The 23,484-nt window shown below is 45.2% G+C and overlaps 1 protein-coding gene across 1 annotated transcript; it reads left to right on the top strand.

The window, feature by feature from the left end:
* Positions 1-15,759: 15,759 nt before the first annotated feature.
* ovca2 (OVCA2 serine hydrolase domain containing) lies at positions 15,760-17,708 on the top strand. Its single transcript, XM_041196761.1, has 2 exons — positions 15,760-16,117; positions 16,977-17,708. Exons 1-2 carry the CDS (start codon positions 15,775-15,777, stop codon positions 17,477-17,479), a joined length of 846 nt encoding a protein of 281 aa, XP_041052695.1. The 5' UTR covers positions 15,760-15,774; the 3' UTR covers positions 17,480-17,708.
* Positions 17,709-23,484: the final 5,776 nt, after the last annotated feature.

Below are 23,484 nucleotides of genomic sequence, written 5' to 3'. Positions count from 1 at the left end.
TGCTTGGGCTCAGCCATTTATAATCTATATCAATGATTTAGATGAGGGTATCAAATGTAATGTATCCATGTTTGCTGATGATACAAAGTTAGATGGGAAAGTAAGCTGTTAAAAGGATATATAAAGATTTAGACAGGTTAAATGAGTGGGCAAGAGCGTGGCAGAGGGAATATAATGTGAACTTTGGTCAGGAAAAAAGCAGAATTGTTTTTAAATGAGAGGGTGGGAAATATTGGTATTGTGAAGGATCTTGGTGTCCTTGTACAAGCATCACAGAGAGTTACCTTGCAAGTACAGCAAGCAATTCAGAAAGCAAATGGTGTATAGACCTTTATTACAAAGGCATTGTGTATAAGAATGAAGAAGTCTTGCTGCAATTGTATAGAGCTTTGTTGAGTCCAGACCTGGAGTATTGTGTACAGTTTGGTCTTCTTACCTAAGGAAGTACATATTTGCCTTAGAGGGAGTGCAACAAATGTTCACTAGACTGATTCCTTGGATGAGGGCATTGTCCTGTGAAGAGAGATTGAGTAGACTAGGCTTATATTCCCTAGAATTTAGAAGAGTTAGAGATGAATTAGAGCATATCAAACTATTAAGAGGCATGACAGGGTAGATGCTGTGTGCACACTTCCCTCGCTGGGGAATCTAGAACTAGGGGTTATAGTCTCAGGATAAGGAGTCGGCCATTCAGGGCTGAGATGAGAAGAAATTTCTTCACTCAAATGGCTGTGAATCTTCGAAATTCTCTACCCCAAACAGCTGAGGATGCTCATTTGTTGAGTATATTACAGTCAGAAACCGACAGATTTTTGGATACTGGGGGATATGGCAGGAAGGTGTAGCTGAGGTCAAAGATCAGCCATGATCTCACTGAATGGCAGAATAGGCTCAAGTGGCTGAATAGCCGACTCCTGCTCATGTTTTTTAGCTGCAGAATACTGCTCTTTCTATTGAGTGCAGCTCAAAGCCAGGGGGATGATCAAGTTCTTTTTCTTGGTTCCTACATCGTGTCCTAACATTGCACTCCCAAAATTCTCCAAAAAAAATGTCACTGTGTATTGAATAGTTCTACGTGTTTTGCAGCCTCCTCAATGCCATATTTAGGCATGGTTTTCATTCCAACTGTTCTTCCAGCTTGGCCTCTTATTTCTGTATCACCTCCCAAGTATGCTGGCAGGCTTCACGCAGTGGTGACTTCGACTTCACTGGTTCGTACACCCAAGGATATTCTGTAGTAGCCAGAGCCAGACAACAAGGAGGACAGCCAAAGCTCCACTTCAAGCTTGCTTTTAAGGGTGACATGAAGGCCCTAAATGTCGATTTTATCTCACCTGGGAGCCACTAGCTGACAGCTGAGGGAAACAACAATAACACGTGTAGGCTGGCGTGCGCCACCATGATGACCAGTGGTTACAGCAGCTTGGTAACCAACACCAACACTGAAAACAACAACATTTGGGTCATTCTTGCGGACAGACCGCAGGTGTTCTGCAAAGCGGTCGCCCAGTTTACGTTTGGTCTCTCCAATGTAGAGGAGACCACATTGGGAGCAACGAATGCAGTTGACTAAGTTGGGGGAATGCAAGTGAAATGCTGCTTCACTTGAAAGGAGTGTTTGGGCCCTTGGACGTTGAGGAGAGAGGAAGTGAACGGGCAGGTGTTGCATCTTTTGCGTGGGCATGAGGTGGTGCCATAGGAGGGAGTTGAGGAGTAGGGGGTGATGTGATGGAGGAGTAGACCAGGGTGTCCCAGAGGGAATGATCCCTACGGAATGTCGATAGTGGGGGTGAAGGGAGGATGTGTTTGGTGGTGGCATCATACAATCCCCATCCACCACTACTCTCCGTCTGGCTGAACTTGTTCTCACGCTGAACAATTTCTCCTTCAACTCCTCTCACTTCCTCCAAATAAAAGGTGTGGCTATGGGTATCCGCATGGGCCCCAGCTATGCCTGTCTCTTTATGGGGTATGTGGAACATTCCTTGTTCCAGTCCTACTCCGGCCCCCTTCCACAACTCTTTCCCCGGTACATCGATGATTACTTCAGTGCTGCTTCATGCTCTCGTCGGGACTTGGAAAAATTTATTAATTTTGCTTCCAATCTCCACCCCTCCATCATTTTCACATGGTCCATCTCTGACACTTCCCTTCCCTTCCTTAACCTCTCTGTCTCAATCTCTGGTGATAGACTGTCCACCAATATCCATTACAAACCTACCGACACCCACAGCTACCTCGACTACAGCTCCTCACACCCAGCTTCCTGTAAGGACTCCATCCCATTCTCTCAGTTCCTTTGCCTCCGTCGCATTGTTCCAATGATGCTACCTTCAAAAACAGTTCCTCTGACATGTCCTCCTTCTTCCTTAACCGAGGTTTTCCACCCACGGTCGTTGACAGGGCCCTCAACCGTGTCCGGCCCATCTCCCGCGCATCCGCCCTCATGCCTTCTCCTCCCTCCCAGAAACATAATAGGGTCCTCCTTGTCCTCACTTATCACCCCACCAGCCTCTGCATTCAAAGGATCATCCTCCGCCATTTCCGCCAACTCCAGCATGATGCCACCACCAAACACATCTTCCCTTCAACCCCCCCCCACCCCCCCTATCGGCATTCTGTAGGGATCATTCCCTCTGGGACACCCTGGTCCACTCCTCCATCACCCCCTACTCCTCAACCCCCTCCTATAGCACCACCCCATGCCCACGCAAAAGATGCAACACCTGCCCCTTCACTTCCTCTCTCCTCACCGTCCAAGGGCCCAAACACTCCTTTCAAGTGAAGCAGCATTTCACTTGCATTTCCCCCAACTTAGTCTACTGCATTCGTTGCTCCCAATGTGGTCTCCTCTACACTGGAGAGACCAAACGTAAACTGGGCGACCGCTTTGCAGAACACCTGCGGTCTGTCTGCAAGAATGACCCAAACCTCCCTGTCACTTGCCATTTTAACACTCCACCCTGCTCTCTTGCCCACATGTCTGTCCTTGGCTTGCTGTATTGTTCCAGTGAAGCCCAACGCAAACTGGAGGAACAACACCTCATCTTCTGACTAGGCACTTTACAGCCTTCCGGACTGAATATTGAATTCAACAACTTTAGGTCTTGAGCTCTCTCCTCCATCCCCACCCCCTTTCTGTTTCCCCCTTCCTTTTGTTTTTTCCAATAAATTATATAGATTTTTCTTTTCCCACCTATTTCCATTATTTTTAAATATTTTTAAATCTTTTATGCTCCCCCCCCCACTAGAGCTATACCTTGAGTGCCCTACCATCCATTCTTAATTAGCACATTCGTTTAGATAATATCACCAACTTTAACACATATGTGTTCTTTTGTTCTGTTTGTCTGTGACATCTTTTGATGATCTGCTTCTATCACTGCTTGTTTGTCCCTACAACCACACCAAGCCCCTCCACTTCTCTCCCCCCACCCAAACCCCCCCCCAGCCCCACACACCTTAAACCAGCTTATATTTCACCCCTTTCTTGGATTCACTCAAGTTCTGTCGAAGGGTCATGAGGACTCGAAACGTCAACTCTTTTCTTCTCCGCCGATGCTGCCAGACCTGCTGAGTTTTTCCAGGTAATTCTGTTTTTGTTTTGGATTTCCAGCATCCGCAGTTTTTTTGTTTTTATTTAACATTTGAAGTACAATGTGACTCTTCCCGAAGATGCTGCCAGACTCGGTGAGTTTTTCCAGCACTTTCTGGAGATACTTCTGTCTCTCTTCCCTTACCTTAAACCAAGTTCTGCCCTTTTATCATGTCTTATCTTCCTTAAAGAAATAATTTGCATTTATATAGCACCTTTCACCACCTCAGGAAGTCCCTGACAGCCTTTCAGCCAGTTAAATACTATTTTTGAAGCATAATCATTTTTGTAATGTAGGAAATGCAGCAGCCAATTATGCACTCAGTAAGCTCCCACTAACAACTATTTATGTAAGATCCGTTTCATTGATGACAGTTGCGGAATAAATATTGCCCAAGACGCAGGGATAACTCTACAGCATAGTGGCCTTGGGAATTTTTATGTCCATTTGAGAGGGAAAACGAAATCTGAGTTTACCATCTTATCGCAGTGACAGGATCCCCTCAGTACTGCACTGGAGTACCAGCCTAGTATTTGCACTAAAGTTTCCAGATCGGGACTTGAACCCACAGCTCTTGTGCCTCAGAGGCAGGAAGGCTACCCACCAAGCCACAAGTCCATACTGGGAAATGTAAAATGCTTCAGGAAGGTTGGAGAATGTAGAGGGGGGTGGGGGGGGGGTGGGGTGGGGAAATCATGGCTCGTAACCGAGAGTATTGGCGAGTGCTAACACTCAGACATCAGACAGAAGGTGAGAACTCTATTATGCTCTTTGTGGTGGCTGCAGATGCCATTATCTGAACCACTGCAGCAAGAATAGAGCAATTAACAGACTATATAGATAAAGTAATCTCAGGGGCCAGGGTAAAATTCACAAGGCCCAGCCCACTGCTGCTGACATTGTAACTACTGAAGATTATCCATAGCAGCTGCAGGCTCTTCAATGTGATGCTAAGAGAAACACTGACACAAATCACACCGGTAAATAACAAGTTTTAAAAATAATGCCAACTTACTGGGTGAAGCAGTCACGCCACAGTGTTGCTTTTATATCTGATAATCGCTGATGGTGTGGTGGAGAGTCTGCTCTGCAATAGAGATACATGGCTAATTGGACCAAGGGACTGAAAGCCAAGTGCTTTAATTAAGCTCTGGGTCTCTGCCCCTGCTCAGACTTGGCTGAATCACTACAATACCTGCCCTCAGAAACACTCTTTTTCACTTACAGGTACCCTGGGAATCTCTTTCTGTTGACAGCTTGGAACTTTGAGTTTGCTTTTCTCGGCTTCTGAACGCAACTCTACAGGGCAACTCGCCATCCAATTTCCCTGATTAGATCATCCATGTCTGACATTTACCAAGAACAAACAAAAGAAAGAACTTGCATTTATATAGCACCTTTCACAAAGTCCCAAAGCTCACCCTTGAAGCGCTGTCACTCTTGTAATGTAAGAAGTGGGGCAGCCAGTTTGCACACAGCAAGCTCCCACAAACAGCAATGAGGAAATGACGGATAATCTGTTTTAGTGATGTTGGTCGAGAGCTATTGGCCAGGACACCAGGGAGAATGCCCCCTGTTCATCTTCAATTTAGTTTGGCATCTAACCCAAAATATGACACTTTTGTGTCGGCCTAGATTGGGTGCTCAAACTTCTGGACTGGGAATTGAACTACTGATGTCCTGACTCAGAGGTGAGCAGGCTACCTGGTGAGCCAGGACTGACAGACAAAAAACAGACAGGTCAGGAGTGGAAGGAGGGTGGAGGATGCCTAGACATCATGGAATTAAATAATGGAGTAGAAAATGCCCGTGTGGAGGTGGAGACGGATCAGCACAAGTGCTAGGATGGGCCCAAGGGTCACCTACCGAGCTGACCCCAATGGAGTTTGTGAAGTTACCCTCTGCCCCTGCTAAAGAATAACTAAGTCCCCTCAGAGAACAGAAAACCCATTCTCCTTCTCTCCAATCTAACAAAATAAGGAATACACAAATGTCTCTAGGTCCAGGAACGACTGTATCAGTGGGTGTGACTGTATCAGTGGGTGCGACTGTATCAGTGGATGCGACTGTATCAGTGGGTGCGACTGTATCAGTGGGTGCGACTGTATCAGTGGGTGCAACTGTATCAGTGGGTGCAACTATTCAAGTTGCCAGGCGCAGCACATTCTGACCTGCTCCCCCACCACCACCCACCCACCCACCTCCCAATCAATCTTCCCCTTCTGCCTCCCAGAAGTTTACATGTATGAGATTCCCACTGAAATCTATTAGTGGTGCGAGTAAAGCTGGAGGAGAAGGTGAGCATCAGTTACCACACAAGCTTAATAAAGGAAATAAAAGCAGCACAGAAACATGCTTAGAGAATTCCGTTTATTCATCTTATTTGCACTTGGCGTTAGCCAGGGCTCAATGATGGTAATATCACCTCAGAGTCTGAACGTTGTGGGTTGAAGCCAAACTATCGAGACTTCAGCACATAGACTAAGCACACCAGTGCGGTCCTGAGGGAGTGCTGCACTGTTGTAGGTGCTGTTATTCAAATGAGATGTTAATCTGGAGTCCGTCTGCCCTCTCAGGTGGATATAAATGATCCCATAGCACTATTTTGAAGAGCAGGGGAGTTAAATCTCTGGTGTCCTGATCAACATTTGTCCCTTGACCAACATCACAAAAAAAACAGACCTGGTCATTGTCCTTTTGTTGTTTGTGGGAGCTTACTGTGCACAAATTGGCTGCTGTTTCCAGCTTTAGAGCAGTGACTACACTTACGATGTACTTCTGTTTTGATTTATTCTTTCGTGGAATGTAGGTGTCATTGGCAAGGCCAGCATTTGTTGCCCATCCATAATCACCCTTGAGTGGCCATTTCAGAGTCAACTGCATGACTGTGGGGTCTGGAGCCACATGTAGCCCTTTAAGCAGGTAAGGATGGCAGAGTTCCTTCCTTCAAGGGCATTAGTGAACCAGGTGGGCTTGTGCAACAATCAATGATAGTTTCATGGTCACCTTTACTGAGAACTGAGACTGGCTTTATATGCTAGATTCTTTTTTAAAAATTATTAATTGAACTTAAATTCCACCAACTGTTATGGTGGGATTTGAGCCCATGTCCCCAGGGCATTAGTCTGGGCCTCTAGTTTACTAGTCCAGTGACATTACCGTTATACCACTGTCTCCCCTAAACTGAATTGATTATAAAGAGCTTTGGGAACACCTGAGGTTGTGCAAGACCCTACACAAATGCAATTCTTTTTGCAAACCAAGCAACCCCAGGTGAGAATAGCTGACCCTCACAGTTTTTCCCAGTGTCTACACCTAGCGAAGAGTAAAATGTCACATGAGAAGTACCACAGTGACAAGAAGTCTGTGCAACCACAGACCTGACCAGCTGTTAACACATCTGTTATGTGGTCAGGAACATGCTTATAAATATCGTACGCACCAGGGCCCATATGGTGTCCTGTGCTCATGGTGTCCTGTATTTATGCCTGTGGGGGTAAAAAGACAAGTTGAATTTTCATTTACATAATTTATTCAGGTATGTGGACTTAGATTAATTTTCTGATGTTTTAACAGCCCCAGGCTGTCCCAGGAATAGTTTCTTTCACAGCGTTTGAATAAATATCTATCTCAGTGACTCATTGGCACCATAAATATAAATGTATTTTAAATGAGGCAATTCGGGAAGGAACTGAAGTAGGTAGTGCCCCTGTTGCCCATGGTTACAAGTAAAGCCCCATGCCAACAGTGATAGAATGTATTCCTCACCTTGTTAAATTTAAAAGAGCCTAAAAGTCAAGTAACTAGAAATATGCACTAATTAATCGAGAAACTTCCACAGGTGTGATTGCGCAGGCTAAGATGAAGTTAACAATAGTAATGAGATCAAATGCTTTTTATAACTCAGCAAGTAAGGGTAACTCCCTGGGTCTGGCTGAGCCATTACAGGTCATAAAGGGCCCAATCACCAGCCTGTGTACACTCAATGGATATCAACCAAGTCAATGATAGATTTCTACACATTGATAGAAACTTAGAAAGATTTGGGGCACAGAAGGAGGCCACTCAGCCCATCATGCCCCTCCCAGCCAAAAAATGAGCCATCCATCCTAATCCCACTTTCCAGCCCTTGGTCCCTAGCCCTGTAGGTTGCGGCACTCCAAGAGTTTATCCAAGTATTTATTTTAAAAGCGACGAGGGTTTCTGCTTCTACCACCCTTTCAGCCAATGAGATCCAGACCCTCACCAGTCTCTGGGTGAAAAGAATTATTCCTCAACTCCTTCCATCAATTATATCAGGTCCATGCCCCTCTCTGCTTCTGACTTCTATTGGGGGAAATATCAGCCAGGTTTCTCACTCTTACTTGCCAGAAGATCCATTGCTGAAAAGTCACAGGGAGTTGTGATCAGGTTTGGTTGTGGAGTCTCCCCCTTCAGTAAAATCCTTGTCAATGCTCATGGGAAGAAATGAAAGAAAGCTGTATTCCTATAGCATCTTTCACACACTCAGGACATTTACAGCTAATGAAGTACTTGCTTTGAAGCAGAATTATAGAATGGTTACAGCCATTCAGCCCATTGTGTTCATGCCAGCTCTCGGCATGAGCAACTCAGCTAGTCCGACTGCCTCGCCCCACTCCTCCATAGGCCTGCAATTATTTCTACTCCTCAGATATTTATCCAATTTGCTTTTGACAGCCACGGTTGAATACTTCTCCACCACACTTTCAGGCAGTGCATTCCAGATCCTAATCACTGGCTGCATCAAAATGTTTCTTCTCAAGTCACCTTTGCTTCTTTTGCCATTCATCTTAAATCTGAGCCCTTTGGTTTGCAACCCTCCTGCCAATAGGAACAGTTTCTCCCTCTCTACTCTGTACAGACCCCTCATATTGTCACTGCTGTAATGTAGGAAATCCAGCAGTTGTGCACAGCAAGCTCCCAAAAACAGCAATGTAATAATGAACAGGTAAGTCTGTTTTGATGATGTTAGTGAGGGATAAATATTGACCAGGACACAGGGGATAACTACACTACTCTTCTTTAAAATAGTGTCAGGGGATATTTACGTCCTACTGGGTGGGCAGACATTTAACATCAGTTCAACATCTCATCCAAAAGATAGCACATCTGACAATGCAGCACTCCCTCAGTACTGCACTAGAGCGTCACCCTGGATTTGGTACTCAAATCACTGGAGTGAAATTTGTACCCATAACCTTCTAAACTCAGAGGGAAGAGTTGAGTGACAGCTGGGAATTCAATCCTTTACCATTTGGGTGAAAATCCTGACACTATCCATAGGGAAACGGGAGTAAGGACAGGGATGGGCGAGATCATTGTGGAACTGCTTCATAATAAGGAATCAAACACAATTAAGGGGAGGAGGAGAGGTAACTGAAAGTGAAACCTTTCTACCCTGTGATCATAAATAAAATAGAAAATCTATTGCAATTGTGGAGCTCACAGATTCCAGTCACTGCTTCCCATAACATTCATAGGAGCGCACTTCAGCCTGAGTAAGTGCTTTCAAGGAGGGGGAAGGCTGGCAACTGGGATCGTGGATGAAATTCATTATCTATTATCTTATTAAATATTAAACATTCTTGCTTGAAAACCTGTTACATTTCAAATGTGTCCATGGTACAAAGACAATCTATCTGGCTACAGATTGAGTGGTTAAATAAAACACTTTTAACACTTACCTCACTGTCTGTGAGTATGTCTCTCAGAAGCTTCCTTTTAAACCATAGGGACAGTTACCAGCTCTGATCTCTCACTGTTGCTATGTATGACATATGTTGAGCATAGGTCATGAACTGCAGTGCACCGTGAGCATGGCCACGAGAGGTTTGTTAGTTTAAAACAAGAACAGGTTTCATTTAGGAACTTAGGAGCAGGAGAAGGCCATTCAGCCCTTCGAGCCTGTTCCACCATTCGATAAGATCAGGGTTGATGTGGTTGTGATCTCAACTCCACTTTCCTGTCTGCCCTCCATAACCCTTCACTCCCTTGTCCATCAAAAACCTGTCTCCACTGCTTTCTTGGAAAGCGAATTCCACATCATGACCCTCTGAGGGAAAATAAATTCTCCTCATCCCTGTCCTAAAAGGGAGACCTCTTATTCTTAAACTGTGTCCCCTAGTTCTAGTCTCCATCACAAGAGGAAACATCCTCCCTGTATCCATCAAGTCCTCTCACAATCTTCAGAAAATGTTGGAAAATCTCAACAGGATCTGTGGAAAGAAAAACAGAGTTAACTCCAGACCGATAACAATGTGGTTGACCCCTTACTAGCAAGACTAGAGATGGGCAACAAATACCAGCCTTACATCCCATGAAAGAATTTTTTAAAACCCTCCCAATCACCATCCTCTATGAACCTTAGATCATCCAAAATGTTGTTGCCAATATCCTGTCTCGTTCACTCTTACCCTGAACTATGACGGGTCATACGGACTCAAAATGTTAACTCTGTTTCTCTCTCCACAGCTGCTGCCTGACCTGCTGAGTTTTTCCAGCATTTTCTATTTTTGTTTCAGATTTTCAGTATCCACAATATTTTGCTTTAATCCCCTCACAATCTTCTATGATTCAATAAGGTCACCCCCTCACTCTTGTAAATTTCAACGAGCTTAGACCCAACCTCTTTAATCCTTCTTCATAAGGTAAACCATTCATCCCAGGAATGAGTCGAGTAAACCTTCTCTGAACTGCTTCTAACGCAATTATATCTTTTTTTCAAATAAGGACACCAAAACTGTACACAATATTTCAGATGAGGTCTCACCATGGTCCTGTATAGCTTCAGTAAAACCTCTCTACTTTTATATTCCATTCCCCTTTCAATAAACACCAACATTCTATTTACCTTCCTAATCACTTGCTGTACCTGCATACTAACTTTTTATGATTCATGTACCAGGACACCCAGATCCCTCTGTACTGCAGAGTTCTGCAGTCTCTATTTAAATAGTACATATATTTAATAGTATGTATATTAGGTTTTATATAATGCTGTTATCATCAATTAATCATTAAGTGAAGGGAAAGGCAAGTTGAGTGAGGATAATAAACTAGGGAGATCTGATTGTTAGCAGAAGGAAATGTAATCAGATAATACTCATTGAAGAGACAGGTCAATATTCAGAGATAAATGCACTGAGAATGGGAGATGTCATTAAGGAAGGATGTAAAGATGGTTACAATGAGCTCCAAATGATGAAACCAAGCCACTATCACTTGGCCCTGAGCTTCTGGTACTTGCATCATTTTTATTTTTAAACAATGAAAGCAATATTTTACTGGTGCTAAGCACCAACACTCAGCCTAATTCTGTAAGTGAAGCTATCACCGCAGGATAATTAAAGGATCCGCATCAGCCATTCACACATTATAGCAAACAGTCACAACAAGCCAAATTCACACAGACTTCCCAAAGAATCTGTTAAAACTGCAAGTAGTTTATCAAGAGCAACAACAACTTACACTTATATAGCATCCTTTCGAATGTAAAACAACACCACAGAGGTGTGAGATAAAAGATGGAACCCTAAACAAAGAAAGCAAGATCAGGAGGGGTGGGCAAACATTGGGTCAAAGGGTCTTACATCAGAGTGGAAGGTAGAAGGAAAGAGGGATTTAGAGAATTACTCCAGAGCTTTGGGGCCTCAGCAGCTGAAAGAATGGTCACCAGTGGTGGAGCAAAGAGAGGAGAGGATTAACAACCAGTCAGAGTCAGAGTATTTTAGTAGAGAGCAATTGGGGTGCTGCAGATAGGTTTCAGAGTTGGATGTGGCTGAAGTCATGAAGCCAAAGATGAGCATTTGAAATTGTCATCATGACTTTTGAGGGGAATTTGGAGTCGGCATAGTTCAGGGTGAGAGTTAATGAGACAGGATATGGGCAACAACATTTAGGATGAGTTAGGTTCATAGAGGATGGTGAATGGGAGGGTCTTTTAAAAAATTACTTAATGGAGTGTGGGCATCGCAAGTAAAGCCAGCATTTGTTGCTCATCCCTAGGCTTGCTAGTTAATAGTCAACCACATTGCTGTGTGTCTGCATTCACATGTAGGCCAGACCAGGTAAGGACGGCAGATTTCCTTCTCCAAAGGACATTAGTGAACCATATGGGTTTTTAACAACAAACAATGATAGTTGTCATGGGCATTGTCATGGGACTAGCTTTCAATAATTGAATTTAAATACCACTAGCTGCCATGGTGGGATTTGAACTAATGGCCCTAAAGGATCAGTCTGGGCCTCGGGATTATTGGTCCAGCAACATTACTACTATGCCACCATCTCCCCATACAATGCAAGAATGATGCAGCTGGTCTCTCCAATGTTTAGCCAAAGGAAATCATGGCTCATCAATGTTGGGGTGTTGGACAAAACAGGAGTAGTGGAGGAGAGGTAGAGCTGGGTGTCAATAACTGACACCATGTTGGTGGACGGTGTTGCCACAGAGCAGCTCATGGATGGGGAAGAGGAGGGAACCAAGGGATGGGTTTCCCAAGGTGTTGGTGCAGAGGAAGAAAGGGAGGCCATTGGTAGAGATGCTTGAGCAATGGTTGTTGGATAGGGGTAGAACAAGGTGAGGACAATCACATTGAGCTGGATCACAGGGGTAGGCTGGAAGAGGATGGGTGGGCGACCATGTCAAAGAAGTTCAAGAAGAAATGGAGAGATAAATCATGGTGAATGTTGTTTGTGGTTTTGTTCAGCATCTTTTGGGTGCTGAAAAACAGTCAGAAATTTGACTGGAGGGAATCAAATAGGTGTGGAGGAGAGATAGGTGTGGATCTAGGATGTGGCAAAACATTCAAGAAATGTGAAGAGTAAGAAGAGGTTAGATTTGGAACAGGGATTTGCAAGATCAGGAGCATCTGAGCTGGGTTTCTTGAAGAGAGGGATGACAATCCCAGTTTTGAAAAGGAGCGGGGCAGCCCCCGAGGAGATGTGACCTTTTAACATTGTGAGCAAGCATGGACAGCAGAACAGGAAATTGGGTGAGAAGGAGCTTGAAAGGTACAGGGGGTGTATCTTATGGATATGATGAGCTCAAAGAGGATTCAAGGGGTTATGGGAACAGAAACTAGAGAGAGAAGGGGTTCAGGACCAGGGGAGGGGGCACTGGGAGGAGGATGTCAGGCTTGGTTGGAAATTGAAAAAGGGAGAAGCATCAACTGAAATTGAATGGAAACCACCAGGTCCTCACAATTATTGTTAGTGTTTAGGCTGGAGAAGGCAGGGTAGAATAGATTGTTAAAAGCAAAATACTGTAGGTTCTGGAAATCTGAAAGAAAAACTGAAAATGCTGGAAAAGCTCAGCAGGTCTGGCAGCATCATCTTCTGAAGAAGAGTCATACAGACTCAAAACGTTAACTCTGCTTCTCTCTCCACAAATGCTGCCAGATTTGCTCAGTTTTTCCAGCATTTTCTGTTTTTGTTAGAGTAGTTTATTGATAGTGCAGGAAAGAAGCCAGGGCCAACTTTGTTCTCCAGGATGATCCTAGAATAGTGTGTGGTTTTGACAAAGCAGAGTGAGGTCTGGAAGAGCCTGATACAAAACGGCATGTTACCAGAGCTGTATATGATAAAGATATAACCATAATGACACACACACTTACAAATATCCTATAGTGTTGCTAACTGTAAGTTAGAGGATGTGTTGTTTTGTGAGGACAGGGATGTTATGCTGCATTAACACACAATTAACACTGCTGCTAAAGTGTAAAGTGTTGTGACCCTTTAAGACTACAAAGTCAAATTGCTGTTATGTAAACACCGTGACAATTTATTCAGAGATTGATTTCCATTCAGGTAAGAAAGCTAGCTCTGTCTGTCCTTAAAATATCTGTGGTGGGGACAAGAGCCTGTCGATATACTGACTCTGGTATTTTCTGTTCCTGGAGAGTGACTGTACATCACAATTAACTGACTTGCTTTCTAGGTGTGACACAGAAGTTTGATACAACAAGAAAAGCGTTGCTGGACATGACTTTTCATTGCATTACATTACATTACTGACAAATCTTCGGTGGCAGTGTTCATACTAATCAATGGGTGCTTTGTTTCATACAGTCAGGAGGTTGGGTGTGGCAAAGAGGAAATAGTACTGGGCATTCCTATTGGGGATTCCCTTGACGATTCTCCCAATTGGCCACCACAATTTTGACGGAAGGATTGCGGAAAACCGCGGAGATTTCCGCTAACTTTCTGCTGAACCAATCAGGAAAAGCCCAAGGAAATTCCATCGACCATTTTGATATAGATAAATTTGCGATATAAACGTTATATTTATGTATTACATAAATGTATGTCATAACGTTGCGGTATTCTACGACAACCTTCTGCTTTGCACTTAAACAATCGACTCCTTACTCGCTTCCCTGCTGCTTCAGTGGGTTTGTGAGCTGCTTGATGTTAGTATTTGGCCAACATAAGTGAAGCTAGAGTTGGCCCGAGTGTTCTCGAAAGAGGTGGGAAAGTGAAATTCTGCAGGACAGCTCCTTCTAATTTTTATTTTAAAGTGACTTCACAATTGAAGCCTGAAAGCAGCCCAAGAAGTCGACAAGTGCCACTCACCCTCAGTCACAAAATGACTTCAATTTTCTGATGGTGTAACAATGTCAGTGAATGAGGAAAATTAGCCATGACCTTCAGGAAGTATCTCACTTAAGTCCCTTGCAAAACCCGTAGCAAAAAGAAATGAAGCCCTTATGGAATCAAGAGTATAATTGCTAATTGGATCGAAAATTGGCCTGACATCAAGAAGCAGAAGGTACCCATTAATGGGAATTACTTGAGTGGGGCGGCTGTGATTAGTGGTGTCCCGCAGGGATCAATCCTTGGACCTCTGCCTTTCATTATGTGGTTTATGAGAAGAATGATTGATTTTTCTGATGTCCGAACTCTGCTGAAAAATCAAGACATGTCAACAATTTGGAAATAGTTTGCTCGGAATAAAAGGCTGAGGGCCTGAGAGAGATGTTGCAAATCCTGTTCGCCCTTGATAATAATAGACTGGCAAATCAGATAATAACGGTGAGCGGTGCAAGGCAGGCACAAACAGGAAAAGACTGGGACAGTTGACAAAGTCAACGAAAGTCCCCCCACAACGTGAGGCAGCAATTGCCGAGGGACAGGTGTCAGGATAATGTAGAATATATTAAGTTCATATATATTAAGTTCAACTAAATTGTATTGATGCTCTGTGACATTTCCATCTGGCTGTGATCTCTGTAAGGATAGTATTTGCACTTATATAGCATCCTGCATGGGGCCTCAAGACGTCCCAAAGTCAATGAAGTAATTTTGAACTGTAGTCACAGTTGTAACATGGGACACGGAGCAGTCAATTTACGCACAGCAAGCTTCCATAAGCAGTGATGAGATAATCTGTTTTACTGGCTGAGGGATAAATATTGGTTCCAGGGGATCTCCCTTTCTTTGAATAGTGCTGTGAGGTCTTTTATGCCCACCTGAGAAGGCAGATGGGGTCTTGTGTCTCACCCGAAGAGGGCACCTCTAACAGCGCAGCACTTCCTCAGTGCGGCATTGAAGTTTTGGCATAGATTTTGAGCTCAAGTCTCTAGGGTGGGACTCAAAACCAAAACCTCGGAGCGGGAGTGCTACCCACTGAGCCATCACTGACATAGTGATTATAAAAGGACCAGTCAAAATTCGTCTCATTCTGTCTTTCTACCCTCACAGGGGCAGGCGGGGGTGTCTGCTATTGGAGGGGAAGCAGTATACTGCGCTCTTTATCCTCGCGAAATATATGTCCAAATTAATACGAGTGTTGCAGATAAAGCCTTGGTTCGTTTCCTTCTGTGGTTGTCTCGCTGTTGTAACTCTGATGGAAGTTCTTCGTCTTCTAATCTGTTTATTGATTGTTTGTGACCATGGCCATGTGTTTACATTTTGGCTCTGTCCCCAGTTAAGCGTCAGAAAGCTCTCAGGTGAAACACACTCTCTGGTTCAACGTTTTACCTTCAGTGCACACTTTACACTGAACCACTTGGCGCTTTATTGTGTAATAAATTGGTGTGTGGCGTTAGATATTTCTCCTATGCCATAGAAATTATTCTTTCATCCTTCGAAAGGGGAGAAAAAAAGTACACTATTAATGGTGGGACCAGTTTATCAATGTGCAAACAATAGTTTGACAATGACTCCGTTAAACAGGGAAGTGATGGTATGGGGGGGGTCAGACTGCCGGCACTGTGCACCAGGCTCTTGGTTATCCAGTCGGACCGCTTTGGCCGGCGGGACCCGGCCGGTTATAGTTGCTGCCCGTGTAATGGCTCCGCCGCCGGCGCCGGTGTTGCGGCTTCTCTGCGTTCACGGTTACCGACAGAACGAGAGGGCTTTCCGGGAGCGGACCGGCGCCCTGCGGAAAGCGCTCAGGAAACGCGCCGAGCTGCTGTACGTGTCGTCGCCGCTCAGGGTGCCCCCTCCACGGGAGGCCCCGGCTCTGCCTCCGCCTCCCGCCACCGCCGCCGCCGGGGACGGTGAGTCCAAAGCCGGGGGGGAGCCGGCTCACCCGAGCCCGGGGAGGTGGAGGGGCCTTGTGGGGAGTGGGGGCAGCAAAAAAAAAAATCACCCGTCAGGGGACTGGACTATAACCTCTGCGGCCTGTAACCGTCCGACGAACCCAGCTGCTTCACCAGTGCTCTGCCTCTCTGCGCCTTTGGTCCCCCAGGCTGTGAGGTTGACACTGAATATCCTCAGGGCCGGGGAGGTGGGGGGGGGGGGGAGAGAGAGAAGGGGGTGGGGGGAGAGCATAACAACAACCTGCATTTATATAGCGCCTTTGAAATAGCAAGAACGTCCCCCAAGGCGTTTCACAGGAGTGTAATCAGACAGAATTTGAAGCTGAGCTACAGAAGGAGATGTCAGGTCAGATGTCCAAAAGTTTGGTCAAAGGGGTGTAGGGAGGGAATTGCAGACCCAGGGCACCAGTGGTGGAGCGATTAAAATCAGGGGTCCTCAAGAGACCAGAATTAGAGGTGAGCAGGTATTTCAAGAGACTTAGGGGGTTGTGGGGTTGGAGGAAAGTGCGAAGTTAGGAAGGGGCAAGGGAAAGAAGGGATTTGGAAACAAGAATTTTAAAATCGAGCTGTTGCTTAACCAGCAGCCAATGTAGGTCAGTGAGTACGAGTTTGATAGGGGAACAGGATTTGGTATGAGCTAAGACACGGGCAGCAGAGTTTGGATGATTCCCTCCAGGACCAATATATCCTTCTGATGATGGACAGTAAATACTGTCTTGCCAGCATCACCCCCATCCCAAGAGCAAATAAGTTTTGTACTTTGGCCCAACAATTCACACTGAGAATTAGATCATTCTGGTTTGTTTCATTGATCCAGGGACTCGAGCAGGGGAAGCTGAGGAAGATGCCTGTGGCTGGTGGTTCTCGAACCCAGATGAGGACAGTTTCAACGCCCTGGATCACGTGGCAACCTCCAAAGGACTTGAAGAATCATTGGAGACCATCTCCAAAGCCATGGTTGAGTTGGGCCCATTTGATGGTATCTTGGGCTTCAGCCAAGGAGCAGCTCTCGTGTCTATGATCTGTGCTCTCAAGCAGCAGGGAGATCCCAGATTCCAGTTTGATTTTGCAATCCTTGTTGCAGGCTTTCGGAGCAGGAGCAAGCTCCACAGCCATTTCTACCAGGAGCCCATTGCTGTTCCATCTTTGCATGTATTTGGTGAGACAGACCAGGTCATCCCTGGAGAAATGAGCCAGGAGCTGTCCACGTCTTTTGTGGATCCTGTGGTTCTCACTCACCCGGGAGGACATTTTGTTCCCATCTCTGCACCTCAGAAGCCAGTTTACTTGGAGTTCCTGGAAAGGTTTCAGAAGAAATAACTCAAGCCACAAATAGGCTGTACCAGTAAAACATTTATACTGGAGTTTAGAATGATTACAGCACAAAAGGAGGCCATTTGGCCTGTTGGGTCCATGCCTGTTTTCCGCAAGATTAACTCAGCTTGTCCCGTTTCCCGCCCCCACCCCCACCTTCCATTACATTTTCCCATAGCTCTGTAAATGTTTTCTTTCTGGATAATTATCCAATAAAATAATTTTTTGAAAGCCATGAATGAATCTTCCTCCACCACCCTCTCTGACTGTATTCCAGATCTGAACCAGATGTAGTTGATTTGTGTTAAAGTCAAAGAAACAATCCTGGATTGTTCATACGGGGAACAGAGGTGCTGGGCAGGGAAGAATATCCAACTTAGTACTGGCTGTTAGAATAATTGGAAAAGTGAAAGGCCCTGGAAACCAGTGCAAATCCCGCACTCACATCAACTCATCCTTAATTAATCCTTGCCCTTGCCCAACACTTAATAGGCTTACGGTTTCCCAAAGAGTCACTGGATGCTAATCAGGAGTGGTAACTCTGGCTGATTCTTCCTTTCCCTTCCCTAGCCCAAGGCCAACTGTGAGTGACTCCACTGCCTCCTTTGCTGTGGGCACATATCACATTGAGGGAACATAGCACCTGTATCACAAATAAACCATGACATATTTACAAAAAACGAAAATAAAGACTTGCATTTGTTTTTAGGATGGGATGTGAGTGGCACTGGCAAGCCCAGCATTTTGTTGCCCATCCCTATATAATGCCTTTCATGACCATCGGATGTCTCAAAACGCTTTACAGCCAATGAAGTACTTTATGAAGTGTAATCACTGTTGTAATGTAGGACAAGAGGGCTGATTTTTTTTCCCCCCTGCTTCACACACCCAGATGTGATTAACAGGGCTGATTTTTAGCTTGTGGTGGTGGAAAGCAGAATCTAGTGAATCAGCTGCTGTGTTACACACCCTGACTCCATTTCATTTCCATTAAAGTCGATGGCTGATTCACTTCCACCACTGCCAAAAGTTAAAATCATCCTTTGTGTTTCCAATGTGCTCTGTCTTCACCTTGGACTCCCTCCACTCCCATACAATTTTGATGCCCTCTGTCATTGATCTGCCCCCACCCACCCAGTTGCCTGGCAGGAACGTGCACCAGAAAGTGGCAGACATGGGGTCAGAGAGGCAGGGTACAGCCTTGAGGCTCAAAGCATTGGTCATGACTGCCCACCTGACACAAAGATGCGGTGGAATGAGGTAAACCTCCCTCAAGCCTCCTTCAGGGCTGCCAGGGCCCCTTCCATTCATCAATTGAACAAGAAGGACCTTGGGAGAAGGGAGAGCTGAGCATGGAGGCTGGCAACATGCTCCTCTGCTGAATCTGCAGGTGAAACTCCTCCTTAGCCCATGTGGACAAGATCTAGAACTCCCAGAGCAACATAATGGGAGTGGAGATCTCTTGTGTTTAGGATTCTGCCCCTTTATCCTCAGCCTTCATTCTTGACAATAGATAAAATTGAGGTAAATGGGGGCCCTTCAGCTGAAATACAGAAAGAGGGAGTGAAAATTAATTGTTTTGTGCCCCAGGAAGATGACCCAAGGGTCCTGTTCGGACAGTTTGATGGTTTAATGTGTTAGAACAGTGTTGTGAAATGGGAAGACATGGGGTTATGTCTGTAATTATGGAATTATTGATTGAGTACAGGGGGAGGTTACTTTGCCTGTCATGCCTGTGCCGGCTCTTTGCTTAAGCTTTCCAATTGATCACATTTTTGGCCTCTTCCCCATAGCCCAGCATTTGTTTTTCTTTCAAGTGTTCATCCAGTTCTCTTCTGAATGTTACTGTTAAACCTGCTTCCAACATTCTTTCAGGGATTGCATTCCAATCACTAACCCTCACTGTGTAAAATAAAAGTTTCCCCATGTCTTCTTTTGCCAATCAGCTTAAGCCTGTGTCCTCTGGTTACTGGCCCTTAACCGACTGGAAACAGCTTCTTATTTACTCTATCAAAACCCTTTGGGATTTTGAGCACCTCAACAAATCTCCTCCTAACCAGTCAGTGAAATCCTGATTTGACTCTGCTTCACACCATTGAGCAAAGATTGGCCATTTCCACTGCCAGGAAGTATAAGTTGTTATTTGGCAAGGAAGGAGCGATTGTCCACCTGGTCTCAAAATAATCAAGGACCCCTCAGTAACAAATGATTGGGGCAAAACAGATCTGGGTGCTGCCACCCAAGGTCTTTTGGACAGGGCAGGGCTGGCAATAAGGATGGGGCAGGAGGTTTGTAGGGTTGAAGTGAAGGATGATATAAATGGAACACACAACCTCCATTGAGTGTGCTAGGTCAATTAACATTTTCAAGACAGATTGATGGATGCATTTTTAAGTATTAAAATAATCCAGGGATATGTATCAGAAATGTGTAGGTGAAGTTGAAATACGGATCATTCATGATCTGCTTCACTAATGCCCTTAGGGGAGGAAATCTGCCATCCTTGCCCTGGTCTGATCTACATGTGACTCCAGACCCACAGCAACATTGTTGACTCTTAAATGCTCTCTGAAATGGCCTAGCAAGCCATTCAATTATATCAAAATGCTACAAAGTCTACAAAAAGGAACAAAACCGGATGGACCATCTGACATTGACCTTAGCATTGGAAATGACAATGGCCCTGTCAACACTGCAAAATCCTCCTTATTAACATTTGGGGTCTTGTGCCAAAATTGGGAGAGTTGGCCCACAGACTAGTCAAGCAACAGCTTAAAGTATTCATACTCTCGGATTCATACCTTACAGATGTCGCAGACACCACCATCACCATCTCTGACAATGTCCTGTCCCACCAACAGGACAGATCCAATAGGTGTGGCAGCACAGCTGTATACCATCAGGAGGGAGTGACCCTGAGAGTCCGCAACATTGACGCTGGACCCCATGAAGTCTCATGGCATCAGGTCAAACATGGACAAGGAAACCTCCTGCTGATTACCACATACCATCCTCCCAGTGCTGCTCCATGTTGAACACTTGGAGGAAGCACTGAGGGTGGCAAAGGTGCAGAATGTTTCTGGGTTGGGGACTTCAATGCCCATCGCTGTGTGGCTCAGTAGCACCATTAGTGACTGAGCTGGCCGAGTCCTAAAGGACATAGCTGTTAGACTGGGTCTGTGGCAGGTGGTGAGGGAACCAACAAGAGGGAAAAACTTGGCCTTGTCCTCACCAATCCACCATTCGCAGAGGACAGTATCGGTAGGAGTGACCACTACACAGTTATTGTGGAGGTGAAGTCCCATTTTCACATTGAGGATACCCTCCATTGTGTTGTGTGGCACTACCACTGTGCTAAATGGGATAAATTTCGAACAGATCTAGCTCCTCAAAACTGGGCATCCATGAGGTGCCATCAGCAGCTGCAAAACTGAACCACAATCTGTAACCTCATGGCTTGGCAAATTCCCCACTCTACCATTACCATCAAGCCAGGGGATCAGCCCTGATCCAGTGAAAAGTGCAGGAGGGCATACCAAGAGTAGCACCAGGCATACCTAAAAATGAGGCGTCAACCTGATAAAGCTACAACACAGGACTACTTTCATGCCAGAAACCAGATGTAGCATGCGATAGACAGAGCTAAGAGATCCCACAACCAATGGATCAGATCTAAGCTTTGCAGTCCTGCCACTTTCAGCTCTGAATGGTGATGGACAATTAAACAACTAATAGGAAGATGAGGCTCCATAAATGTCCCCATCCTCAATGTGGGGGAGCCCAGCACATCAGTGCAAAAGACAAGGATAAAGTATTTGCAACCACCTACAGCCAGAAGTGCCGAGTAGATGATCCATCTTGCCCTCTTCCTGAGGTCCCCAGTATCACAGGTGCCAGTCTTCAGCCAATTCGATTCACTCCCCATGATATCACCAAACAGCTGAAGGCACTGGATACTGCAAAGGCCATGGGTCCTGACAACTTCCCAGCAATTGTACTGAAGACTTGTGCTTCAGAAGTAGCTGCATCTCTAGCCAAGCTTTCCCAGTACAGCCACAACACTGGCAAATACCTGGCAATGTGGAAAATTGCCCAGATATGTTTTGTTCACAAAAAGCAGGACAAATCCAACACAGCCAATTACCATCAGTCTACTGATAATCATCAGTAAAGTAATGGAAAGGGTCATCAACAGTGTTATCAAGTGGCACTTAGCAATAACCTGCTCATAGGGCCGCTCAGCAGCTGACTTCATTACAACCTTGGTTCAAACATGAACTCCAGAGGTGAGGTGACAGTGGCTGCCCTCGACATCTGGGCAGCATTTGACTGAGTGTGGCATAAAGGATCCTTAGCAAGACTGGAGTCAATGGGAATCGGGGGGAGGGGTATGGGAGGGTGGGAGCTGTCTGCTAGTTGGAGTCGTACCTGGCACAAAGAAAAATTGTGGTGGTTATTGGAGGTCAATCATTTCAGTCCCAGGACATTGCTATTAGAGTTCCTCATGGTAGTGTCCTAGGCCTAACTATCTTCAGTTGCTTCATCAATGACCTTCCCTCCATTATAAGGTCAGAAGTGGGGATGTACGAATGTTCAGCACCATTCCTGACTCCTCAGATACTGAAGCAGTCACGTTCATATGTAACATGACCTGGACAACATTCAAGCTTGGGCTGATAAAATGGCAAGTAACATTCATGCCACATAAGTGCCAGGCATTGACCATCTCCCCTTGACATTCAATGGCATTACCATTGCTGAATCCCCCATGATCAACATCATGGGAGGTACCATAAACTAGAAATTGAACTGAACCAACCATATAAATACAGCAGCTACAAGAGCAGGTCAGAGGCTGCAGAGAGTAACTCACCTCCTGACTCCACAAAGCTTGTTGACCTTCTACGAGGCACAAGTCAGGAGTGTGATGAAATACTCTTCACTTGCTTAGATGAGTGCAGTTCCAACAATACTCAAGAAGCTTGACACTATCCAGGACAAAGCAGCCTGCTTGATTGATCCTCCACCACCACCTTTAAATATTCATTCCCTCCATCACGCATGCACAGTAGCAGCAGTGTGTACCATCTACAAGTGTGTACCATCTACTGCAGCAACTCACCAAGGCTCCTTCGATGGCACCTTCGAAACCCACAACTGCTACCATCTAGAAGGACAATGGCAACAGACACATGGGAACACTACCACCTGCAAGTTCCCCTCCGAGTCACATTTTATCCTTACTTGGAAATATATTGCCGTTCCTTCACTGTCACTGGATCAAAATCTTAGAACTCCCTCCCTAATAGCACTGTGGGTGTGCCTACATCACATAAATGGGATGGTTCAAGAAGGCAGCTCACCATCACCTCAAGGGCAATTAGAGATGGGAGATAAATGCTGGCCTAGCCAGTGACGCCCACATCCCATGAATGAATAAATTAAAAATTGTCTGATTGAATGGTGGGATAGGCTGGGGGAGCCTACTCTGGTCCCAAGTTATTTTTGTGAACTGTTGGTCGAGATTATCTCACCAGGGATGGCAAGTTGCAGCAACCATCTCACTCATTTGGACACCCTTCCTCATTAACTGATAGACCAGCGCTTACACAAGCATCCCTCACGATGGCCCACAAGGTGTGTAACCCAGGCAGCCCCCTGGGCATAGATTTATACTTCCAAGTTTATAAATCATCTTCATCATCTTTGGCTCCATTTTGATGGATTTGTTTGGAAATGGAAGATGACAGGAAATAAACAGGGACATCCAGGGAGATGCTTGCTGGCAGCCTCACAGCAGATGGCTTGATGTATTGAACAATAATTTGATATAAAATCAAATAATTCTTATTAGAGTGGCAACCACTCAACAAGGTCAAATGATCAATCGCGGCAGAAGTGGAAACTCTGTAAAACACAAACTTCTTTTGTCATTTGAGGTTTATTTTGGGTTGTTTTTGGTTTCGCCCCAGTTCCAACTCAGTGAAGAACAGTAACAGATTAGTGACTGG

Source organism: Carcharodon carcharias, chromosome 10, assembly GCF_017639515.1.
Source record: "Carcharodon carcharias isolate sCarCar2 chromosome 10, sCarCar2.pri, whole genome shotgun sequence".
Classification (NCBI taxonomy): Eukaryota; Metazoa; Chordata; class Chondrichthyes; order Lamniformes; family Lamnidae; genus Carcharodon; species Carcharodon carcharias.
Note: the sequence above shows the minus strand (reverse complement) of the source record. Positions and strands in the feature narration are given on the sequence as shown.